This window comes from Pteropus medius, unplaced genomic scaffold (genome assembly GCF_902729225.1).
Source record: "Pteropus medius unplaced genomic scaffold, Ma_sr-lr_union100, whole genome shotgun sequence".
Classification (NCBI taxonomy): Eukaryota; Metazoa; Chordata; class Mammalia; order Chiroptera; family Pteropodidae; genus Pteropus; species Pteropus medius.
In genome coordinates, this window is record NW_024342467.1 from 17,656,836 (window position 1) to 17,682,333 (window position 25,498).

At 43.6% G+C, this 25,498-nt stretch overlaps 1 protein-coding gene and 1 long non-coding RNA gene across 9 annotated transcripts in view; both read right to left on the reverse strand.

The window, feature by feature from the left end:
• PDE1C (phosphodiesterase 1C) overlaps positions 1-25,498 on the reverse strand; it is a 446,101-nt gene that overhangs the window by 290,423 nt on the left and 130,180 nt on the right. For 7 of the 8 annotated variants that reach the window (XM_039862680.1, XM_039862678.1, XM_039862679.1 and 4 more), the window contains one exon: positions 19,865-20,036. In XM_039862680.1, the coding sequence (XP_039718614.1) occupies positions 19,865-20,036 (172 nt within the window). Of the gene's footprint in view, positions 1-19,508; positions 19,719-19,864; positions 20,037-25,498 lie in introns of those variants that run through there. The other variant, XM_039862686.1, reaches the window with a different exon arrangement.
• LOC120602421 (uncharacterized) lies at positions 4,976-17,483 on the reverse strand. The gene is made up of 3 exons (XR_005652750.1): positions 17,259-17,483; positions 6,355-6,382; positions 4,976-5,260 (listed from the first exon to the last, which is right to left on the reverse strand). It is a non-coding gene; the product is annotated as an uncharacterized LOC120602421 (long non-coding RNA).

Here is a 25,498-nt window from a genome sequence, read left to right on the forward strand (position 1 = left end):
GTCAAGGCAAAATACTTTAAGACCAAAGAGATTACAGTTAACACCTATTTGATCAGAAAATGCCAAGTGAGGGAAGGTCAGAACAGTGTCTACGGAAGGACAAGAAAGGCATTATTAGCGAGAGAACCTTCCACCTACACCGCACTGCTCACGTGGGAGCACCACAAATTCTGCCTGGGGTATGAGATTCTATCCCAAGTAAATTATCCTATAACTACAAAATTATCCCAAGTAAATTATCCTATAACTACAAAAAAAAAATCTGGACACAAAGATGTCCATCACAGCATTGCTTATGTTACATTTGCAAAAGCACTGGAAACACTTCAAGTTCCAAATATCAACAAATGGTTGACTAGATTATGGTACATCACTAACTGACATTTAAATTTTTTTGATGCTCATAAAAACTTAAGCATGGGGAAATGTCATAACATTGGGTTATAATGTTAAATTTTAGAACACGATACTGTATGATTAAAGAGAAGTTAAGTATATTCAGGGAAATCATCAAATTTTAACAATATGAAAAGAAAGAACGAGTGATTTTTTTCCCCTTTCCCTCTTCTATGAGCATGTATCACTTTTATAATAGAGATCTATTTTGTAAAAACCTCCTTTAAACAGACAAATATAGCTCATGCCCAGCCCCCCATGCCCTTCGCCCTGCCGCCATGGGAAATGAAGCTCAAAGAAGGGAAAAGCTTCTCTTAGTTCTTGTCTGTGAGCTTCCACTCATAATCAAGGAGATAATCCTTTTCCCGGAGTTGTTGATCTAAGCTACTGGGTGGGACAAGAGCTGTCATCTCCCCTTGGAAGGATGTGGCAACTGCTCGGCGACAGTCTGACTCGATGTCCAAGGTCATACAGCTCTGCGGAACTGAGTCCAAGCAAAAGATACAACTGGGCTGTCACAGTAGAACTGCTCGACATCGACAAAGTACTCTGGCTGCCTTCCAGCAGGTCCGCTTCACACTGGGCCACCAGTGCAGGGTTGCCTGGCATGCCTGGATAATCACCGCCAGGCTCTGGGTGACGTCATTCACACTTGTCTGACAGAGTCACCCACATTAAGTCCCCAGCGATAAACAGTGCTTGCAGCAGGCCAGAGGCTGACAAAGGCAACTCCCGGACCCTCCCAGGGCCCCCTGGCCTGGCCTGGCCTGTGAAATCGAGCATCTTTCTTCCAAAGCCAGTAGGATTTCCTGAGGATAAGCCAAAGCTTAAACGCACAAGGATCCCTGCCAAGATGACAAAATCTCACACCTTGCTGACAGGCACCCAGGGGGACAGGCAGAACCATTCAAACTCAACTGAGGGGTTAAGCACAGTTCAGTGATTCATCACTGGCATTCTGGAGTCAGGCTCCAGGGGTCCAAAATCCAGCTCTGTTATTTGAGAGCTAAGGGATCTTGGACAAGTTTTTTAACTATATTTCAGTATTCTCATCTGTAACATGAGCACATTAGTACATATCCCAAAAGATTATTGTAAAGACTAAAGGAGTTACTGTATGCACAGCATTTAGAATAGGGCCAGGCCCTTAGTAAGAACCACGAAAGGGGTAGGACCTGATTCATTCACAGATATCAATTGCCAGCCTCCTAACACCAGGGGACAAAAATCTGTAATTCACCTACAGGGCCAAGCCCCGTGCTGAGCTTTACATACGGCACTGTGTTTACCACCCCCCTCCCACCCCCAACAGCCGTGCAGTGTAACTATGAGTATTTCCGTTCTATATACGAGGAAACCATTGCCAGGAAGGGTTAAGCAGCTTTGCTGGGTCACATGTGACAGAGCCCCCATTCACACCGAGAGCTTTCAGGGTCCAAAACCAACATGTCTTCCCAAGCGAGGTCCAGATTTAGATGAAACATATTTAGGAGAAACAGGTACATTTCTCCATTGTACTTACTTGTTAAGAAGGTTCACTCGCTCTGCTCATAAGTGTGCTTTCCCCTGGGTGTGGGTTCTGCTCTGTGTTTGCCATTCACACGAGGTTCCCTGCTCCTCCTCGGGACTCTCATTTCTCACCCCGGGATGAGCTGGGGTTCACCAGCAACAGCCCCAGGGCTTAGGTGAATTAAGGACACAGAGGCGATAGGAAAGGCTGCTAATCCTCTCCGTGATGACTGAGAAAGACGCCTCATCCATCCTGCCCCGTTCCCTCTGCCTCCGCTTATACCTCCGCCATCACGATCTGCCATGAAATATTAGCAATATCACACCTCATTTGGCATGGTATCAGCCACTTCCTAAGCACTTTCATGTACGATTATCTCCTTTGATCTCACAATAATCCCAATGGGTAAAAAAAGAAAATACTTTCCTTCTTGTTCAGATGGTAAAACTGAGGTGCCAAGGGCTTCACGACTTGCCTGATATACGGCTACAGAAGGGCTCGGGTTCCTTGATACCTATTCGATGCTTTTCCCAACACACCGAAGGTTCTGGAGCTTTTTCCAAATCACAAATTCTCATGAGAATCTGCTGAAAGTTTCCTATTCCCGGTAACATAAACATGGAACCCTAGGCCCTCATTTCAGACATTTCCAGAGCCCCTGAAGTCATCTGTGAGTGCCTGATCCCAGGTTAAGACGGCACTACACTGACCCAAGGAAGAAAAATGGCAGGTCTGGAGCCACGGGGAGGTGTAGAGGCCTCAGTCAAGGCAGAATCCTCAAGAAAAAAAAAATCCTCAACATGGTTTTGCTTTCGTCAGTGTGGAACAAGGAAGTGAGGGATTCGCCTAAACCTGCAAAGAATGCCTGGTTACCCTAAGTTTCAGAAACGCTTTGATGGGGCAAACCCTCCAGTGACCACAGGGCCTAAGTTGCTCAGAGCAGAAAAGCTAGTATTTGATCCAGTGATTTCTTTGACATTTGAGTAGGATAAATACGGTCACTTTGGAAGGCCCCTTTGAGCCTAGGCTTGAGAAAATCCTGCCATGTACTGGAGCTATAAACTCTACGAGGTCAGAGACCACATCTGTTTCATTTCTGTTGTATGCTTGGTATCCTCTGTGACGGCTGGCACACAGTAGGAGCGCGACAAATGGTTTTTGTAAATGAGCGAACCCTAAGGCATTCCCAAGCCCCTCTCTGACCTACTTTCCCTACTTTCAAAATACGGCTCTTTTCCAAGCCGCCCCCTCCCTGATTAGACTTCCTTTGTGTCGTGAACGTGGTTTGGTGGTGTTTCTGCCGGGTGACTGCTGCTATTCAAATGACAAATGTAGAAGTTACAGGGGAATATTTGAGGATCATGTGGAATAAAAAGCACTATTATAAATGGAAACTGTTACCATATAAACATGATTTATCACTCACACAGAGGGAGACGCGTAAAATAGTGAAGTATAAAGCAATTCAGTTTCTTTTTTACATTTTCTATTAACTTTAAAAATTAGCACTTTTGCATTCCACACGAGATCCAAAATAAAGTTAATTTAACAATATGTCTAAGTAGGGAATATAAAGACTGTTTTTTAAAAGCCCTCCACCCAAAAAAAGATTCATGTATTATAACTTTTATTCACTAAAATAATCACAAATGTATGAAATCCTAAAAACAGTTCTCACTCCTACCCATAATCAATAGTCACTTTCTAAGCAATCTTCCTTCAAACCAAACAGTCTCTATAAACACATAGCATTTTTCAGTAATCACATGAGCGTTTTTTAGTAATCACAAAAACTAGCTATTTATAAGTGGGAACCAGCCCCATCTTTATTACAGAATAATAAAGAACTCCCCAAGACGAAGGTGTTCTACTTACTAACGGTTCCCATGAGACGCTCCAATTCCCACCACTTCACACATGTTTATTTATTGCCCAAGACAAATTTCCTAGCATCTATGGAGCAGACTGTCTCTTGCATCTCTTCCCAACCTCTGCATTCTGTGACATTGTGCTAGTAACTTGAAATTGGCCCTGGTGGGAATATTTACACTACAGAAATTGGCAAATGCTAATATCCATCAACAGCTGAATGGATAAGCAAACCATGGGATAGCCACATGATAGGATACTACTTGGCAATTAAAAGGAATAATCTATTGACGCATGCAACAACATGGGTGACTCTTAAAATAACTATACTAAGTGCAAATGCCAGATTTTGTTAAAGGATACATACTGTATTATTTCATTTATATAAAACTCTAGAAAATGCAAACAAATCTATGTAATCTATAGTGACAGAAAGCAAATCAGCGGTTGCTGGGGGATGGACTGTGGATAGTATGGAAGGGCTGGAAGGAAGAATGATGAAAGGGCACAAGGAAATTTTGAGAGTGCTGGGTATGTTCATTATCTTGATTATAGTGACTTTTTCACAGGTGGATACAAATGTCAGACTCATCCATCTGCTACGTGCAGTTTTCTCCATATCGTCTATATCTTCCTAAGGCTGTTTGTAAACATGTCCTTCTCTTTTATAACCTATGATAGCATTTGTTTTAGTTATATTCTAATATTATATAAAGCAACTAATATTTTAATAAGTAAAATAAATGCTACTGCTCCATACGGTAATTATCGATTTACTTTGATATTTCTTCCACTGAACTGTAAGTTCCCTGAGGACAAGAATCTTCATGAAGTCTTTCTTGGGCACAAGTTTTCTGCTCTCCTTTGCCCCCAGCTCCTCACCCCAGGAACAACTCATGAGCCCATGCTCTGTGCTCTCTTTTTTCCAGACGGGGAGTCAAGGGGAATGGAGAGCACAAAAGCTTTGGAGCCAAAAGGATGCAAATTTATTCTTGGTTCTGCTGCTTCTGTGTTGCATGCCCTTGGGCAAGCCACTTAATTTTCCTGAACCTCACTTAGCTAACATGTAAAAGATGAATGATATTGACACCTACCAGGAGCAGAATAAAAAGCGACTACATCACTCCCATGAGTAGCATGTCAGCAAAAGACACGAAAACCATGAGCATAGGAACCATATAGGGATTTAAAGAAGGGGTAGACAACCTTGAAAAAAATAATAATACTAGTCGATTCAAAGCTGTGAGAAATGAGCACCATCGCACTGAATCTAAGGGGTTCAGTGTTGATTAGAATTGCTGGAAGAAGCCTTATCGAAAGGGGCGACTCGAGACTCTTCTTGCAACGTGGTTTATTAAGAGGAAAGAAGCCCTTCGAACCAGTGTTTCCATTTCTGTTTACCTACCCTAAGGATGCAGCTTAAAATATGGCAATATCTAGATGCCTGGAGATCACACACACACACACACACACACACACACACACCTTATGAGGCAACATGAAAAAAGGCTTAAAATAAAATGTTCGGTAAAAAAAAATAATAAGGATACAAAATTGTATCTATACCATAACTACAACTATAAAAATAACGCATAGATATAAAGACTTCAGGAAGGATGCCAAAATCATAATAGAAATTATATTCGGGATTTTTTAAAATTTTACCATTTATCGAATGTTCTTCAGGTAAACATATTATTTTTATGACAAAATTTCATTTTGAAAAAGATGAAGAAAGGAGGACCGGGGACTAAGAAACTGAGGCACCGTCTCGAAGTCAGTTTATCCAGAAGATGGTGAAAACATGTCAGCCATTGAAACAGTAAGTAAAAATAGTCAGTGCCTCGCAGGCTTTTGAAAACTTCCACATATCACATTCCCAAAAGAAAACATGCAATTCGCCTACATTCTGTTGAATTGGCTTTTGGAGAAAGACAACATAAGGGACATTTGGTGACACTTCAGTTATCTTAAATGGCGTGGACATATGGCATCTCGCAGGGTGGAAGAGCTCATTCTGTCATCATTGCAAAACTCTCGACGCCCGTTCCAGATAAATACTATAAGAAAGGAGCAAAGTCTGTATCTCCCGGCTATGGTCCGGAAAGGCCTTAACAGTCCTTAGAAAAACTGTGCCCTGAGGAAGCGGCACATACCAAGGGATGTAGATGTGGGGGAATGAAGGGGAGGCAGGAAGGGGCACCAGAGGGAGCCTGCACCGCAGACAAAGCGGTGGGTCTCAGGCTTGTGGGACTCGGTATAACCGAAGAAGCTTTTAAAACATACAGCTGCCTGGGCCGCACCCAGGGATGCTGGTTTAATCACTCGAGAGTACACTGTGCAGCCTGGGCTAAGAACCATTGAAACAGAAGGTAGATGATAAATCTGAAGAGAATAGAGACCACTTAGTAAGGTAAACGGCAAGTTTTTCAACCAGGAGAAGATGAAATTACAGCACGAAGGAAACTGACTTGTGGTTGCTGGTGATGTCACTGACATTGTTCGATGTGTTAGAAAAGGGAAATAGTTTTAGACTTTGGTCTATTTTTTCTTAGAGATGGCCAAGGCTACGCTCTCACACACACACACACACACACACACACACCCCTCAAAAAGTTGGACTTGAGCCAAGCAACAGAATTCCAGGTGATAGTTTACGATTTTAATAACTGAAATTAATAGATATTAAAGACTATGCTAAATGTTCTGTAAACCTTTTTTGAAATGATTATAGACACACAACAAGCTGCGAATACAGCACAGAGAGTTCCCATGTACCCAGCACCCTGCTTCCCCCACTGACAGCATCTTACACCACTGTGGTACATTACCAAAGCCAGGAAGCCGACATTGACACAGTATAATTACCTAGACTACAACCTGACTCAGACTGCAGAAGTTGCTATGCTAAATGTTTGTACAAACACTTTCTCATTCCATCTTCCCATCATCACTACTTCTATTTTGCAGAAAACGGAAGCCAAGAGAAGCTGAGTAACTTTCTCAAGGTGGTAAGTGACAGAGTTTGGGATATAAATTCAGCTTTGTCTGATTCCAAGCCCTGGTTCTAAACTCCCTTTCTCTGTTACATCCACATACTGCACAGCACGTACCGCTACGGTCCACAGCCACTGGAGACAAGGGGCTCTGGCGAGACTGCAGGGTGATGCTGATGACTAGGTCATAGAAGGGAACGACGGGAAGTATGGCTCACAGCCAGGAAAGCCATAAGTCTTAAAAGGGCTGTCTAGTTCTCCAGCCCAGCAGCTAAAGCTGCATTCATAGGCTGAGCAATGTACTATATAGAAGAAAGGCACAGGCAGGAATGAAGCCCAAGGGAGGAGGCCGGTCAGTAATACAAGAAGAGTCCACAGCAAGCACGAGGAAATGGCAGGAAATGAAGGAAGCAGGTGATGCTGACACCCAGCCTTGGCTCAGGGTGGTAGGGAAGCAAGAGCAAGCAGGTCCATGCCAGCAACAAAACCGGAGAACGCGGACCTACTCCTCGATGCTAGACCAGGGAGGCAGTGTGGCCTGGTGGTTAAATCTGGATGCGGTTCAATGGGGGTCCCGGAGCCAGACTGCCTGGCTTTGAATCCCAGATCTACCGAGTGGAGATATGACCTTGGATAAGTTAACTTGTTTGTGCCTCAGTGTCTCCATCTGTAAAATAAAGACCTATCTCATGAGAAATAAATTACCACATATAAAGCATGCAGAAAAACGCTTGACACAGAACCTCCAGTCAGGTTAGCTATTATTACATGCAATGTGACTGGACAAGGATTAAGAGGAAAATGTTAGAAACTAAAGATAGGGAGAGGGTACTTCAAAGGTCCTAGAGCAGCTACTCAGTGCTGAGGGACATGTGAACACGGCTATTCAAGCCAGATAAAGTCAATTCCTTCACACAGCTCAGGGCCTAGGACCAACTGCACCTCTTCCAAGAACATTAATAAGCAGGATGCCAATGCTGAATCACATCACCTATCAATAATAAAGCACCTGCTGACACCAAACACAGTGCTCATGGCTCAACACACACGACTTCATCAATTCCTCCCAGGTATCCCATGAGGAAAAGAATATCTAATCCCATTACACAGATACGGAAACTAAGGCTCAGTTTAAACTGCATGCTCAGGGTCACAGGCAAGGAGCGGAGCTGGTCTAAAGTCAGAGCTCTCACGATAGCCCTCGCTGATGAGACGGAGGCAACTGTTTGGACCTCGGTGGGAGGCACAGTCATCAGACGCTGGCCAGCAGGTGCAGGGAGCAGGGAGCAGCCTTACATGGCAGACAGAGGCAAGGAGAAAAGACCTGGAGACCGAGTTAAAAGTCCAGACGATACATTCGAACTCCTTTCTCTGGCTAAGTGACAGCTTCCCCAACCCACCCCTCGCAACTCTCTCCACTCCGCCATTCCCTATAATCTCAGTGGCACCAGCGGGTCCAGGAGAAGACACTGCCTTCTACCCAGTGAGAGGACCCCAAGGAGCCCCCACGAGCAGGGCAGGGAATTCGAGCCTGGATTTGTTGATAGACTTCTTCACGCTCCAAGTCGAAGCTTATTTCCGCCCATCAGGGTTGATGCATTTTTGAATGAAGGACCACCCTCTGCTTGGCCTTTATGGCTTTCTCTCACGAACAACCTCCTTGGGCTCCAGGTAAGATGAAGAAACATTGAATGAAAGAAGAATCCAGAGTCTGTGCTGATACTAAAATCTAGAAGGGAGGGAGAGGGGAAGGAAAAGTGAACGTTCTTACTTATAGTCAAATGTCATTTAATAAAGCAGAAGGAGTGAAAGAGCTAGAAATTACCACTGATTCAGGAAAAATCATCAAGTGACACTAAAACCACTGCACAAAAGTTTGTTAGGAAAGAGGTTATCTGCATAGTCTCTGAGTTTCTCCCTGCAGATAACTTATTACTTACACAAGGGAGGAAGGTATTTTATAGCAGACACACTGGGAGAACCAACCTTAACCAAATGATCGAAGTTAACATCATGAGTAATGGGATAACCAACAACCCTCCTCCTATTGCCACGCTGAGAAGGACACGTCACTTACACAGTATTCTGGTCAACAAGAGTATCCGGAATCCTAGCACAAGGCAGCAGTCAGACAATCCTAAATCGGGGAACATTCTGCTTCAAAATGTTACTGTCACGAAAGACAAAGAAAGGCTGGAAAATCTCTTCGAATTAAAGGGGACAAAAGAGGCACAATAACAAAATGGGTCCTGGATCAGAAAAAAAAGGCCATAAAAGACATTATTGGAACATTTGGTGAAATCTGGATATGGGATGTATATTAGAAAATAGCATTATGTCAGTATTAGGCTTCCTGAATTTGGTAGTTATACTGTGGCCACCAAAGAAAGATACAAAGTCATGAGGTCTACAACCTAGGGTTAAAAGATTCAGAAAAAAGATAAAGATGATAGACAATAGATGATAGATAGATAGATGACAGATTTGATAACAAGCAAGCAAATCCCTCTAGGTAGAGAACAGACAGCTGTTCGTTTTACTAGTCTTGCAACTTTTCTGGAGGTTTAAAATTTGCCAAAAGTATTTTTTTTTTAAATAACAAATGCACAAGCATTCCTTGAATATGGGTAAGTTGGCTTAGAGCTTGACATGACAGCCTGGTTCAGTGCTACCCTTAGAAACTTAATGGCCAAGGAAACTCAACCCTGACATGGCCAGACATAATCAAGGACAGAATAATCAGCTGGACATTGGAGGAACACATAATTTAATAAATATAATTCAGCTCCTCTTCGTACACCCTTTTCTAATTCTAAATCTGGACCATTTTCAGAGAATGAAAATGACAAACAGATCAAAGGTTTGGGTCCATAATCCAAGTTTGCTTTTGATTCGCATATTCCAATTTCTGACTTGGCAGGGAGCACACGAGTCACACTGTTGAGCAGTCCACCTGTGCCTGCCTCCAAGGGCTTAAGCCCCATCACCTGAGCCAGAATCATCACCTCTTCCAAACGAGGACAAGCATATCTGAAGTCTTATTCAAATAACAATCTTCCCAAACTACACTGACCTCCGGGGTCTGGAGGTAATTCATCCTAGCAAATTTACTTCTGTCTGCATTTAACAGTAATCGATAAATGGAGAACAGCCAGGTTACAGTATGGGGCTGTATTCAATAACAATTAGCTACAACTGTACTTAGAAGTAATAAAAAATAGTCTCTGTTCCAATCCATGTGGAAAAACATATTTTCACAAGTTTTATCCCCAAATCGCCCATGCTCTTCCTCCAGGTGCCTAGGTGTTCAGACCCCATGCTGTTCTCCAGCTCCATTATTTCGTCTCTGCTGCAGGCCAGGAAACCTTCATTCTGATGCTCTATGTGTCAGAGGCTGAGGCATGAAAATATAATTCTTAATTCTGTAACTTAATTTAAAAAAATATGCAATCTTAGTTTTGCTTCCCCAAAGATTTCCAAAAGTTCCAAAGATCTCGGCCCATGGAATAAAACTGAACCTTCTTGTGGTATACAAGGCCCTGCTTCCTGGTCCCAACTTTACCTTTCCATTACTGCCTCCCTTTGGCATGCCTTAGATGCAAATCCAACGGTCCCTTCAACATATGCCATGTCTACCTGCCTCCTAAACCTGCTACATTCCTCCTTTCCTTCCCTTTTATGTCTACCAGGATCCAGGATGGTCTATTTCATGGTTATACCAAATGTCACTCAACACGTTCATCGACCCATGCAAGGTCCGGGGGGTGGGGCGTGAGCTGGTCCAGTTCACTCTACATGGCTCCAATGCCTGGCACAGGATGTGGCTGCAGGATGTGCACCTGAGTAGGAAGAGAGATATGGTACTAAAAGAATTCTAATAAAAAGGAATTTTCTCCTTTCCTGCTAGGTTCTAATGCCGTAAGTGGGAACAAACATTTCTACAGAGTAAAACACAGGGTCACATCGCCATGAAGTTAATAACGTAACCGGGGCCCCCACTGAAAAGGACAGGGACCAATCACCAGTCAAGGGATATCTAGATTTGCATTATTGAAGGGCCCAGTTTTAAAGGGTTTTGCTTTATTTTTATTTAGAGTATCTTAATTTTACTGCAAAAACACAAATGCAGTAAAGTCATTCATCACCAAAAGTTTGTAAGGGATAACATATGGTGCTTTCGAGCTATTTCCCAGTGTAGCTCCCGTATCAGTAGGCCAAGCTGTCTCTTTACCATTACGTTTTAGCCCGAGGCCTGGTACTGGGAAGAAGGAGGTTATCGTGCAGAAGTGGAAAGCCAGAAGGGCCAGCTTTTCTAACTTAGGAGATCACAGGGAGAAGGGAAACTGGGACAGAAGAGGGACAGGGGTGAGGCCTGTGTGTCCTCTTCTCTCTCCAGAGGGACATCCACCCACTCACTGCAGAGTCTACATTCAAGCAAACTCAGTGGCCAGTAGAGTTAAGTAGGAGGAGGATAGGTTTTGGCTTCCCCATGCTGTCTCATGGGTTCTGCATGGTTTGGATGGCCCTTTGGATGTTCCCCCAAGGTCCCGAGGCCAAACCTATTTCTGACTTGGGATTATGACGTGGAAGTTGGCCAATGAGGTTGACATGGGGAAAAAAATAGCTAAAGTCGGGATCATCTAATCCAGGACCATAGGAGAATCATAACCAGACCCCAGTGGAATGCAAAGCACCGCAGGGGGGTTGGGGTGAGGAGAACTTCCTTCGTTTGGAGATTCCCTACACATTTCAGGCCTCCCGCGGCCAAGCGGAAGCAGGGGGAGGTGGACCCACACTTTACACTGGTGGCGAGATGAAGATGGAGGCCCCCCGCTCCCCTCTCCCGCCTGACAGCCATGAAGATCCCCACTCCTCCCCGTGGGGTTAGTCTACAACGAATCACTTAGACTTTGTAAAATCTGCCGCTTGGAGTAATTCCGAGGGGTGTGCGGTGAGAAGTTGAGGACGCCTCAGAGGAAGTCCGTTCCTAGGGTGGAAAGCTGGACTCCCCAAAAGCCAGGCGAGAATGTGTTTGGTTTGAAGAAGGATGCGCTCTCTAGGGGAAGTTAGCCCTGGAGACGGGTCTGTGGCTGGCAACCAGAGGGTGTCCATAAGGAAGTGGTCTGCGCAGTGTTCGACATTTTGGCTCACTTCCCTTGGACATAAAAACAGTCATTTTGGGGGTATGATTTAAAATTCCCCCCTCTTATGTTGCAGTTTCTTTAGTTAATTCCAAAGCTTCAGCAAATTCTCTTATAAGCAATAAAAGTACAAGATCCTAAAGAAAACTGAAGCCTACGCCATGTCTACCTCTCACGAGAGCCCATGAAGAAGACACGACATCAAATGTAAAATATAAAATCAGAGAGAGAGACTGGCCCAGGGTATCTAGGGCAGAAGCCTTCAAGCTGTGCCCACAGCACAGAGCTGGCAATGGTGGACCGGCAAAAAATCACAGTGTGGCAAGAAACTGTGTCAGCTTGGGTCCTTGGAGAAGCATTGCCAAGACAGGATCATAAACGCAAGGAATTTATCGGGGGACATCTATCAGAGACATGGGGAAGGAGCCACAGAGGCTGGGAGAGCTGGGGGGCGGGTCTGACTCCCCGTAAAGGAAAGAAGGAAGGAAGGTTACGCAGGAGTATCTCAGACCACAGTGTCTTCTAAAGAAAGTCCGGCAAGGCCAGCAGGGAGTCCTTGAGTCAATGTCACCATCAATGGAGTCCCATGTCTCCCGGGAACAACTAGCCTTAGCATCCCTGACACTCTCAATCATCGGCTCAGAGTACCCTCAGGAAAGTCAGCCTCAGCCATCACAGCGACAGATTTCCTGACGTAGAAGCTGGGGCCACGGTCAAGTACACTCCCCATAGTCGAAGATGTGAGAAGTGCATTCCCATGGCCACCACTGATACAAACCCCCTCTTTCCCGAAACACTATGAAAGGATCAGGAAGAATGCAAGAGGAATGGTGTCTATATGATATATGCTTTGTCATCTATTTCCCTTATGGGAAGCCAACATGGCAATAGAAACTCCTCTGAACCTCACAATTCATTCTTTCATTTTTCCCTTAGCAACCTTGAGGAAAGCTCTACTGATCTGGATTAGCAAAGGCTAGAGGGGGAAAATGTCAACTCCAGGGAGGCAGCATGAAATCAGGAAAGAAGGTGTCCCCAAAGTTCCCAGTGGGCGCCCAACACACAGTGATAGAGAAAGATGTGTGACCAGACCTCCCATGAGCTAATTGGGAATTTTAACCTATGACTCATCCCGGGGTGGGGTCTGAAGCTGCAGGGGATGCCACCCCACGACACACCATATCATCAGCCAGATTGCATATTTCCTGAAAGTAATCAAGTCAGAAACTGGCTTCTTGGCAGCAGCCCCTGGTGGAAAAATGGCTGCCAAAAGCCACAATGAGGATGAGTTCTACAATTTAATTCTGCATGGAAAACACACTCCATTAAATGGGATCTGACAAGGCCTTAATCTCATCTATAGCCGAGGGTGTTGGCTCAATACAGTTCTGCTCTCCGCAACATATTCTTAGTGAGCTATGTAGAGAAACAGGAACGCTTTTGCCAAAGCCCAAATAAGTCCATTCGACATGGGAAGAGAAGCTCATCAAGCCCCCGGTGATTCTCTAAGGAGTGAGAGTGCTCTTCTTCCAAATGCAAAATTATCAAAACCTCGCAACTCAACCTAGGTTGGAAGTCACACATTTCAAGGTAAGTAACCAAGACGGCCGATGCACCAGATGGCCTCAGAATCCCCACCACTGTCCAAGGCGGACAGGTCGGTGGCCAGCCTTGCCTACGAAGCACCCACGGGGCTGATATTTGCAGCCGAGGGCTCATTACACAGCCCAGGCACAGAAGAAGGGGTCGAGGCATGGAGGATCGATTCATTCCTAAACAGGGTTTTGAAAACTGGGAGAAAAGGAAGTAAAGGCTGTCACATCCATTAGCCCCCTGACTCTTAGCAACAGTTCTCAAGGCCTGTGTTGTTGTTTCCTGTCTCCATTTGTAAAATGAGGAAACTCAGGCCCAAAACTATGACTCGAATCACATAGTTTAGAGGAGTGTTTGCAAATGCACGCCTATGGTATTCCAAAGCCCCCGCCTCGCTACTCAGAGGCTGGTCCTCGGACCATCGCATCACATGAGAGCTTCTCAGAAATGCAGATTCACAGGCTGCAACCCAGACTACTGAATCTGGACCTGAGTTTAACAGGATCCGCCGAGGAAGTTGTTGGACATAAAGACTGAGAAACACTACCTTCAAGGGCTCCTATCCAAAAGGGGTGTGTTCAGTAAAAACCTAAGTTTCGACTCGAAAAAGGATTTTGTGTCACAGAACAGGGTCAGTCTCATAAAAGGATCAAACTAGATATATCGCCAAATTGCTCAGGCAAATTAGCAGAACCGGTCACGCAATCTTATTTCGCCAGCAGCAGACCAGAAGCAGCATGAAGGCCAAGGTGATGTGGCCGCAGTACAAGACGGTGAAGGGGTCACAGCTTTGGAGCCAGGTGGACTGGGTTGAAATTTCCAGCTCTGCCACCTGCTGGGTGACTCAGCGTAAGTTGCTTGATCGCTCTGAGCCTCCGTTTCCTAAGCTGTACAAGTGAGATAACATTACTCGCCTTGCCAGGGCTTGGGGATATTAAATGAGCAAATGAATGTACAGTTCTTGACATAGCAGGTGCTCAATAAACACTGGTTTCCTTGACATTCAGCATAATCTAGGCTGGTCTCACTTTTGCACGTGGTATACAGCAGAGGCTGGGGAGAGAAAAGGCTCTCGGCAGCCAGCTCTCTCCTGTTCTCTCGGGTCCCCAGTGGCGGGTATTAAGATTCCTGTCACTGATCAGACTGGCTGGACTTGTCTTCCTTAAGCTCCAGTTTCAGTTTATTTTCATCTCTTTTAGGAAAAGCCTGAGCCAAACACAGGTTCAAAGGGACAGGTCATGAGGATCAAGGAAAACAGGCATCTAGGGTGCAGTTCCCAGGAGTGCCTACTTTCCAGACCCAGGAGTCTCTTTATTTAGTTATGGTTTTAACGTTCTTCTTTTCAAAAGTCCAAGGTTTTCTGAAAGCAGACTTTGCATGCCAGAGGCTTAGTGAGCTTTCGGAATCCACAGTGTCTGCACCTGGAGCCACAAAACCCAAGTCTGATCCTATTTCCTCCGTGCGTATACATTCAAAGGCAGGCAAGGTTTCCAGTGAGTGCCAAGCAGGAATACGAAATGAGTTCTTACTGAGTGCTTCCTGGGTACCAGATACTTGGCTCCTTCGCATATATTACCTCTTTCAGATCCTCCCAACAACCCTGGAAAGTGGGCACCTTTATTCCTATATCAAAAATGAAAAACTGAGGCCGGATTAGATAAGTGATCTGTTCAAATTAACAGCAAAATATTTCAGAGTTCAAAGGGACGTTAAATATCATCTAGTCCTGTGGTTCTCCAAGGGTCCTGGACCAGCAGCATCACCACCACCTGAAGCTTCTTCGAAAGGCACAGGTATCCACCCAGACCTGGAGGCGAGCCCAACAATCTCTTTTAACAGCCCTCCTGGTAACTGTGATGCGCACTTAAGTTTGAGAACCACCGTTCTTGTCTCGCCCTCCGATGTGACGGTTAAGAAAATAGACGTTCGAAGAGATGAAGCATCTGTCGGTGGTAATAGAATTGAAACTAAAGTCCGATACAGCCACTTCCAGAAGCCCAATTGTCCTACCTGGGAAGCTCGGAATATCCCTTTCATGAGAAGCAAAGACTGAAGTCCACAGTACAACAGAGCACAAAACTGTGTCACTCTCTAGCGACACTGGCTGGGATTTGCCCATGGAAAGGAATGAGGAGACCCCTCCCTTCAAGCACTGGTATCTGTCTCCCAAAAGTCTGCTCCAAGACACAAAACATGTGCCTCATCGCCACAGCCCTGCAAAGAGAAGGGCTAGAGGGGACAGTGTCGAGAAACGTCCGCAGAGTTGAGACGACACTTGTACACACCTCAACTATCAACCTTCGGGAAAAAGACACGATGCCTCTTATTTTCAGAATTCTTTTTCACAAATCTGTGTGTCAAATTCTCACCTTCTGCTATACCCTCTGGCATTATAGCTAACTGACATAAATAGTGTTGGCCACCAATGGCAGTTTGGTTGGAAGAGATATTTTCTTAAAGCTGCATTTGCAACACAAGCATGCTTTTTATGTGACTTTATACATGAGATATTTTTTTGAAATGGGATTCCAGGGACTGATGAAGATTAAGTAGGACCTAAAGTCTACGAAAGCTACTCCTAGCTTCTGCCATTGGTGACCACCTATTTATAAGCAATTGTCCTTATTTGTGTTTGAATTCATTTAGAACTAATAGGCTCTACCATTCTGGGCCAGTTTCTTCATCTCTAAAATAAAAAATCATCTTTCAGTTATTAAGATCATGCCTCACAACATACGAATACCTAATTATTGTTATTGTTGGTATAACAGGGAGCCTGGGGGAGACTAAATATAAAAACTTTAGAAAAATTTTTTAAAAGACCATTTATAAACCGATAGACATCTCATACCTTTGGGAATAGAGAATAGAATCTACCTTTAGGGCACACTGTACCTTTGATCTAGAAAGAATTATTCGAATGAACATATTATGCAAATATAAAACAAACAGGTGTACACATTTTGTCCTGGGTGTGGCTTAGGTATAACTGTCTCCGTATACTTGTAAGGAACTAGAAAAGATTTCTAGGGAAAGTGGAATGAAGCATCCGAGGCCTTCCTTTTGAGGATCAACATGGTTAGACTATGCCTGAGAAACTGTGGTGGTGCTGAGGCCAGGTACAGCAAAGGACGACAGAAGCCAGCAGGAGGCGACATCCCAAGAAAGAAGAGATCCGGACCAGTGATGTAGACTTATAACTTCACTGAGGTCGAAAGTCCACCTTCAGCGTGAGACCCCATTTCCCTGGCAGGGGGCAGGAGGCAGAGAACGATAGGGGCTGACTCTTAAACCACCGTCAGTAAGCCTGGGGATCCTTGGGGACAGTTAGAGAGAAGCACCCCAAGAAAAGACTGGACTTCCTGATATTTTGGCACACTGGGCTTTTATTGTCATTGCGATTCGGATCTTATTTAATAAAAAGGCTGATGACCGTATTTTGCGGCCCCAGATTCTAAATGTCCTCCAAGTGTGAACGAGGAGAAAGAAAAGGGAATAACCAGCGCCATCCCTTATCCTGCGTTGCTCAGGGTAACAGAGCTACAGAGAGGCTACGAGGACAGACGATGCCAGTTCGTGAACCACGTGCTCCTCTGCAGCAAACAAGACCCTCCAGAACTGAGAAGGGCCAGATGGCAACAATCACATGCCCAGATCCCTTCATTGTGTGTATAAACGTATTACACACACACACACACACACACACACACACACACACTGCGCACACCTGCCTTCTGCCTTTTCGCTGCACACACACACAGCAGGGTGGCTAAGAGGCTCTGACTTTCAGTCAGAAGCTGAAAGCATCAATCACTGATGTACCCCTGAGGTTTATTCCTCCTGGATTTCCCAGAGTCACTAACGCTGGAATCGGCAATTCTCCGGTTTTTTCACTCCTTGAGTGAAATGGGGAGAACAGGAGTGATATACCCCTCTCAGCATTATTTAAAATCCAGCCACACAGCACTATTCATAGTGGCCAGGACATGGAAGCAACCGAAGCGTCCTATAATAAATGATTGGCTGAAGAAGCTGTGATACATATATACAATGGAATATTACTCAGCCATAAGAAGAGATGAAATATTGCCATTTGCAACAACATGGATGGACCTTGAAATAATCATACTAAGCGAAATAACCCAGACAGAAAAGGTTATAAATCACATGATAACACATACGTGGGATATAAACCTAAAAGCAACAAATAAACAGGACAAACAGAGACTCATGGACATGGACAATGGACTAATGATTACCATAGGGGAAGAGGAAAAATAAAAACATAAAATGTTTTTTAAAAATTATGTATATGTAGTATAAAAAAATAAACTGGCATTTAAAATAAATATATATAAATAAATAAATGAAGGAAGGAAGGAAGGAAGGAAGGAAGGAATAAATAAATAAATTCCAGCTACAACTCATTCCTTTCTTTGCAATTCACAAGATGTACAGAAAACAAGTGGCATTATTACAAGGGTAACCTTGATTCCGCTCGAATTTATTTCTTGATATGGAAACTGTTTCGCATTTCAGTACTTTGCTCATAATAACTTACATGCGACAAATCTCACAGCTGAGGTGATTACCACAGCTAGTGACAACCACAGTAGAGAATATTCACCCTCTAACATTACCAATGAAATCAACTGTCTTCTTTGGAAAAAAAAGGATAGTTCCAGAATAGCACACAGTTGTATTAAGGAGACTAATAAATGAAAAGCCAATGCGAATGGATTTTTAGATTGCTGACGGGTTGGCATATGTCCACCTGCTGTGTTGTTCCTACTGCACCAAGTGTTGCGAGGAACCAGTCTTGACCTTAACACATTTATGATGTAACCTATTTCTGAACCCAAGACATTGACACATAATACAAGTAGCAGATCGAATGAAGTTCATGGCCATCGGTACATTCTCTCTATTAAAGAGCACTGAAGGAATGCAAAGACATGGAATGACAGTAATGGATTTGGGCCAGCCGACAAGATGTTTTTTTCCACTGGCGTAACAACTCTCTAGCTGTTCATTGAAGAAGATAATGGACCTGGTCTGGGGTGGAAGGAGTAGCTATAAGAAGACTGTATGTAAAGGGGTTGACGCCACAGAGACGCTCCAAGATGGGAACACGCAGACCAAGAACGCCAACCAGTCTCCTCCCCTCCTCCACCGCGGTCACTGGCAGAGAGCCCCAAGTACACAGACTGTACCCCTCTCTACACGAGTGGGTTTTATCTTGTTTAAAATCTCATGGTGTAGTAACCAAATCCATATCAGGAATCATAAAAGCATTTGCCTTGCAATTCTCGTTTCGCGACTGCATCTGTCACATTATATAAAGAAATCCAAACCCCTATTCGTCACTCCTTTTCAGAACTTCACACAATAAAATGGCTTTCACTGAGTGGTTACACGCATCACCTGGATGCAAAAGAAAGTACGTTTTTCAAATATATTTCACGGCCCCCAACAGTTGTCAAAATTGCTTATGGGAGGAGAAAAGCAAGATTTGTATATTCTAGTAGCCCTGTGGAGAGCATGAAAACATTACCTAATGGAAAGAAAGAGGAAAGAAGAAAAATTAGAGTAACAAGAGAGAAAGGAGGGGAGGAAGGCAGACTGGCAAAATCATTCAATCTGAACTTCTGATACCAAGACTATTGTGTATTTTAAAAGTGGATTTGAAAGACCCATTGGGGGAAAAAAAAATCACTTTTACACACCTCATCCATACCCAGACTGATTTTTATTTAATACGGGTGACAAGGTAAGGGACAGAGTCAGGATGAAAGTGGATTTCAATACAGAATGAAAATATGAGGCTTTAGCAGGAAGATGCAAGAGGACTAAACAATGAACAAGAACACAGTAAACAGACACCTGGGAATCCACACAAGATCCTCGCTTCCTTTCATGAGACAGCAGCTCTCACATTTCTTATGACTAGAAACATTCCCCCAGCAAGAGCCTCTAAAGGCACAGGGCTGAATTAATTCCCACCATGTGCTTTTTCTCTGAGCACTTATCGCCATGCGTCATCCTCCTTTGAAGCAAAAGACTCATTAATCCAATTCAAATTGCCAACATCAGTAAATCCTTTGCCTCAGCATTTAAATGCCAATACCAATTAAATACCAACAGCGACTTAACTGCTGATATGATCTTCACTACATTCAGGAAATCCAGCCAGAAGTCCAGCTAGCATTAATTCCAATGCGCCTTCATCAATTCTAATTTACTCAGTGCAAAAAAAAAAAATGAGGTTATTTGCTGGCCACGTTGATGATTCATCCAACCGGAATGAAAAACTTTAAAAGCAAATAAGAAAAATCGAATTGAGTTGCAATCCAGCAAACCTGAAGGATGTCTTCACCAAGGCTTCGGGGCTATCAAGCTGAGGCAGTTCATCGGCCAGGATTTCCTCCGGTGGTCGAGGGTCCTGGACAATCGTTGGCCGTGGCTTCTCCTTGACATTCCCCGTGAGCCCGTCAATGAGAGAGTTCCACAGACAGTTTTGTGACTTAGACCCTGAGGCATGAGGAAAAAAAGATGTAGAGGTAAATTACCAACCCACTCCATGTCCTGCCTTGTCCAACTCAGGATTTTCAAAAGCAGATTAGAGAAATGTCTATATCCCCATGATCTCCACTAATATCAGAGGACTCCAAAAAGATATTGGTCAGGCAACTTATGGAATAACCAAAATCTTTTTCATTTACATGCAGCAATAGGCTAACACTCTGAATATTTTGAATCATAGCTAAGTGTTATGGAAACTATATATCCTGTCTCATTTCAGTGGTGATCAATTTTAACTCCTAATACAGCTATGGGTATTTACTTATATATTTATTCAGCAATTGGAAAGACTACCTTTTAGAGAACAATACAAATTCAATACAAAGAACTGGCATTTTAGAGAACAATGAGGATGTTCAGATATGTCTCCCCTGTGAAATCAGCTTGCCTCAGGCCCAAGTTTTCAGGACTCCATTCTAGAGTCACCCACCCGCCAAAGAGGACCCCAATTCTAAGAATGAGAACTCACTATGGGCAGGTTCATTCTTCTGGAAGATGAAGACTCAAGAAATATTACACTGCATATTTACTGATATCTTAGTCCACAAAGACTTCAAACATAGATGAATGTTCATGGAAGACATGAAACGGGTGTGATGTCATAAATTAGGGCCTGATCGGACAGGTAATCGAGGCTGATATCAACAGTGATAAGTTACATTGATATTATGTACCTGTGATTTGATGAAAATGGCACTTTACCTCTGTGGTCTTCCTCTCCAAAACACATAACCCCAGTATAATAAGCACGTTTCTAACTTCTGTAAATGCGATGCTTTAACGTCTGCCCTACGTGCATATACCAGCCATGCCTTATTCTGGACAACCCAACGATGCACCTGAGTCACCTGGCCTTGGCCTCTTGCCTCTCACATCTCCCGTCTCTCCCCTTCCCTCAACTCTTCAGGAAGAGTCCTCTCCCAGTGGCTAGCTTTTCAAATACAAACCAACCAAACCAGAGTCCACACTCCCAATCTTCTCCCTTACCTGGCCTTCACAATCCGGGCCCCTGAAACATGTACCCCCTCTTTCGAGATCTGGGAATATTAACAATCTTTTCAGCGGCGTCATCCCTGATCTGTTGGCCTTACCATACCTAAATAATAATAAAACCTATTAAAACCACCAGCCTAATCATGGGGAAAACATCAGACAAATCCCAACTAGGGGGCATTCTGTAAAATACCCAACCAGTCCTCCTCAAAACCGTCAAGGTTCTTGAAAAACAAAGAAAGTCTAAATAAACCGTCTCAGCCTAGAGGAGCCTAAGAAGATGTGATGACTAAATGGACTGTGGCATCCTGATGGCATCCTGAAACATAGAAAGGACATTAGCTAAAAAGAAAAGAAAAAAAATCTAAGGAAATTTGAATATGTGTGTACTTTAGTCAATGATAATGTACCAACATTGGTTCACTGATTGTGACAAATGTACCGCACTAACATAAGAGGTTCGTAAGTGGGAAACTGGGTATGGGATAAATGGGAACTCTGTACCATTTTTGCAGATTTTCTGTAAATCTTAAACTGTTCTAAAATTAAACGTTGTTATAAAATACAAATAAATAAATAGTAAATAAATAAGTAGCTAGTTGTTATAAAAGAAGCTAGGAGCAATTTTTTTTGAGTGGAGCCTGAGGGCATGACCATCGCCATCGCCCAGGTAGTGCTGGCTCCTGCTGGTTATGCTCCTCCCAGAGGGTATCTTTATCTTTACCTTTGCACGAAAATACTTTCAGGTCGCCAAGCCACACACCCATGGAGCTGCGTCCATCCCCCATCCATGCAGAGAGAGCCCCTTTTTCTAACTCACACAAAGACTCTTCCTGGGGCATGAGGGGGTGTGCATGGAGGAGTAAGGAGCAGTGTCAGCTAACTCACATGCACGTGACAGGTGGGGAGAAATAGATTTGTATGCACATGGGGATGCCCTCCCAAGACACTCACCAGTGTCCTGCAACCTGCAACAGAAATCGCCCTGGTTTTTGTGCCTGAAAGACAGCTTTGTCACTAAGATCAAAAGAACTTCACACACAGAGGGGAGAACCTCACTAGGGTCCGTGAACCTTCACCCAGGACACCCATGGGTCAGCAAATAATTTTTTCAACGCCATGGTAATGACTGAGGCCCTTGGGGTATCCACATAAAAACTGCTTTCGTGTCAATCAAGAGAAAATTAGTGGCAGGAAACAGACCCCTCCACCTCTCTAAAATACAAGACAGCTTTTTTAAAGTATTAAACATATATCTTAATAAGATCTGGTCCCATTAACAAAGGTCTAATTCTAGGAGGAAGAACAAGCAGCAGTCCGTTTTCTTAAATTTAATCTAAGTGAAGGCCTTACAATCGACTCCCTGCCCATTTCCCTTTATACTTTCATTTATTCATTCAGTATATACATATTCATTCCTTCAATATGCCAGATTCTATTCTGGGTTCTAGACACAGAAAGATGATTGAGAATGTTTCCCTTGGGAACCAGTCAACTCATAAGAAATCACAATAAATGGTAAACGCACCATAACTAAGGAGCAAATAAAGTGCTTTAGGAGGCAGAGCAGGGCCCTCCCACTCCGCCTCAGGGCCCTGGGGAAAGCTACGCAGACAACATGAAGTCTGACAGGGGCCTGGAGCAGGAACAGATCTGCAGAATGCAGGGGAGAGAGAGAATAATGTTCAGTGCGAACAATCCAAGCCAAGGCCGGGAGGCCTAACCAAGCAGCATGTTAACGCAGGAGCGAAGTGAGAGGGAAAAGTGACCAGAACTAAGGCCAAAGGTTAATTGGGCCAGTTGTAAAGTGCCTTGAATCGAATGCTAATCATTTTAGAATTTTTCTGTAGGCAAAAAAGAACTAAAGATTTTTTAAGCAAGGTCCTGGTGACATGACTGACCATGTCTGTGTTTCAGAAAGGAAACTGGCATGCCGCAGAATAGTAAGCCCGCAAGGAACAGCAGGGCTACAGGCAGGGGCCCACGGATCCACCTGCTCTGTAGAAAAAATCACAAAGTCTTACGTACATATGACTTGAGTTTTAAATACACATAGATGTGAGTAATAAAGTACAAATTCACGTAAAAGCACATAATAGCTTTTTCAGCATTTTCTCAGTTAGCGAATCAGAAGGGTCACGTGACCTAAGCTATCTCTCCATTAGGGATCCCAAATGGACATGTGATAACACCTCCGGAAGGTGTACCAACAGCTACAAAGATACACTGTCGAGTTTAAAAGAAGACTGTGGTAGAAGCTGTAAATAGGATTCACTTGACGTTCATTCCCAACTCCCCTTTCACGTGCCTTCCTCTTCTAAAGAGGCTAGAAAACAGACTCCATTTTCCAGCCTCCCTTACTACTACGGCTAACCGTATGTTACAATTGTGGCTGGTGAAATTCCCGGGGCCAGTGCCTCTTTCTGAATAAGAAAGTAACATCTCAATAGGAGAAAAACATTTTTGTTTTTAAACTTTGCCTGTTCCTTTTTTTCCCTTTGCCTTTCTTTCTTCTTCCTGCTAGAAGGAGGACATGGTGTTAGAGCTACAGCAGCCATCTTGTGACCGTGAGGTGGCAAGCATTATGACAGAAGCCTACATCTTGCAGATGGAAAAGTGGAAAAGCGGAAAGAATCTGGGTACCTGACAGCACAGTTGAACAGCTTCTCCAGTCTCCCCATTTCCAGATTTCTTGATGTGAGACATATAAATACCTACTTATTACATTCTTAGGTCTTTGGTTGTTTGTAGCCAAATGCATTCCTAAATGTTACATGTATGCTTATCACATAATATAAAGGTGTTCCCCATATCCAAATGTGCCATCTATAAAGCATTAGGAATTGGTATTTTAATAAATCCTCTAATTATCTTGCGAAAGGCATAATTGCATTGGATACTTCTCCCATGTTAAAATTAACTTGTTCAATGTGAACAGTTAAAACGCTACAATTTTTATAAGCTATTTGGCATTTCTTCAGTTTTTTTAGTATTCTGGGAAACTCAAAACCGGAAATGGCCTGCATTTCTCTTAACCTCTCATGGGGTTGCTGGTGATTTGTGTTTTTTGTTTTGTTTTGTTTTCTAACTCTTAAGATGGAGGGTGTCTTTGCTCAAGAAAATGTTAAGAACCAGCGGGGGGATGTACATGAGCCTAGAGCCAAGGTGATCAGTAGAAAGCATGAGAAAATGAGGGGCACAGAAAAGCCCGGTGATAATGAAGACAGAGAGAAAGGGGTAGTTGTAGGAGAGAGGCAAGTGGAATAGATCAGATTTGGTGAGCGAGTGGGCGTGAAAGATAAAGAGGAGAGAAGTGTCAAGACGGGTTAAGGCTGCTGTTAGGCGGCCAGGTAGACTGTGATGCTGCGGAAAAAGCTGGGGGCAGAGCAATTTACGGGCTCATAGTTGAACCACGTTCTGAAAAGCTGCATTTCAAGATGGAAAATAGAGACAAAGACCCTCTCCATATTCATGAAGAAGAAGCACGCAGATGAGAAATATGTGATTCAAATGAGAATACTATATTTCGGTAAATGAGTCCATCGTAAGATAAAACTTTTCACAGCATGATAAAGTGAGAAAATGACCCTTTTCACGAAACCCAAATAATAAGAAGACTAAAATAATAATTAATGTTTTCAAGAAAGTCTATCAAAGCTTCAGCCCCGTCCTGGAGTGTTTTAGCCAGTTATCTGACTTGATAAAAGCCATAATTAAGCAGAACTTAAACTCCATCCATGAGGATCTAATTATAACACCAGCTCCTCAGCGCAGCCTCACCTGTAACCTGGCCCTAAGTCACAAACCCCAAAGAGATCCAGGAAGCTGATATAACATGGGGTGCTATGAGGAGATTTTTGCTTATTTCTGTTTCAATCTCTTTCCGAAGGTAAATGATTGACAACAGTCTGCTTTAGGTGAACAACACAGCACAGCATGAAACTACTTAAGAATGCTGGATATGCCTGGGGTTGAGTTCCCAGAAACATGCCGACCATCCACAAAAGGCGACTTAGGTTTGTGCCCCCAATACAGCCTTGAGCACTTGAGAGCTCTGGACGCTTAAAGACACACAGAAATCTTTATCACACCATTCCTGCCGTAAAGAAGCTTTGGAGAGGCAGAAAAACTCAAGGCAGCTACTGACTGGTTCAGACTAGAGCCAGTGTTTGGAAAAACCGTTTTCCCCTACCCCTTCATTCTCATCCCCTCCATAAACGTTGTCAAGAAAAATGGTTAAAGACTTTGAAATGGGCAAAAAAGTGTCATAGGTATCCATCCATCTTGGTTATCTCCATCTTTCATTATCTTGGAGCTACTTTAGTTCTGTAAATTGGAGAAAACTGATAGTAATGCAAATGATTCTTGTTAATAGAAACGTAAATTGTGTCCAATGGAATGCAACTAATTATTGCCCT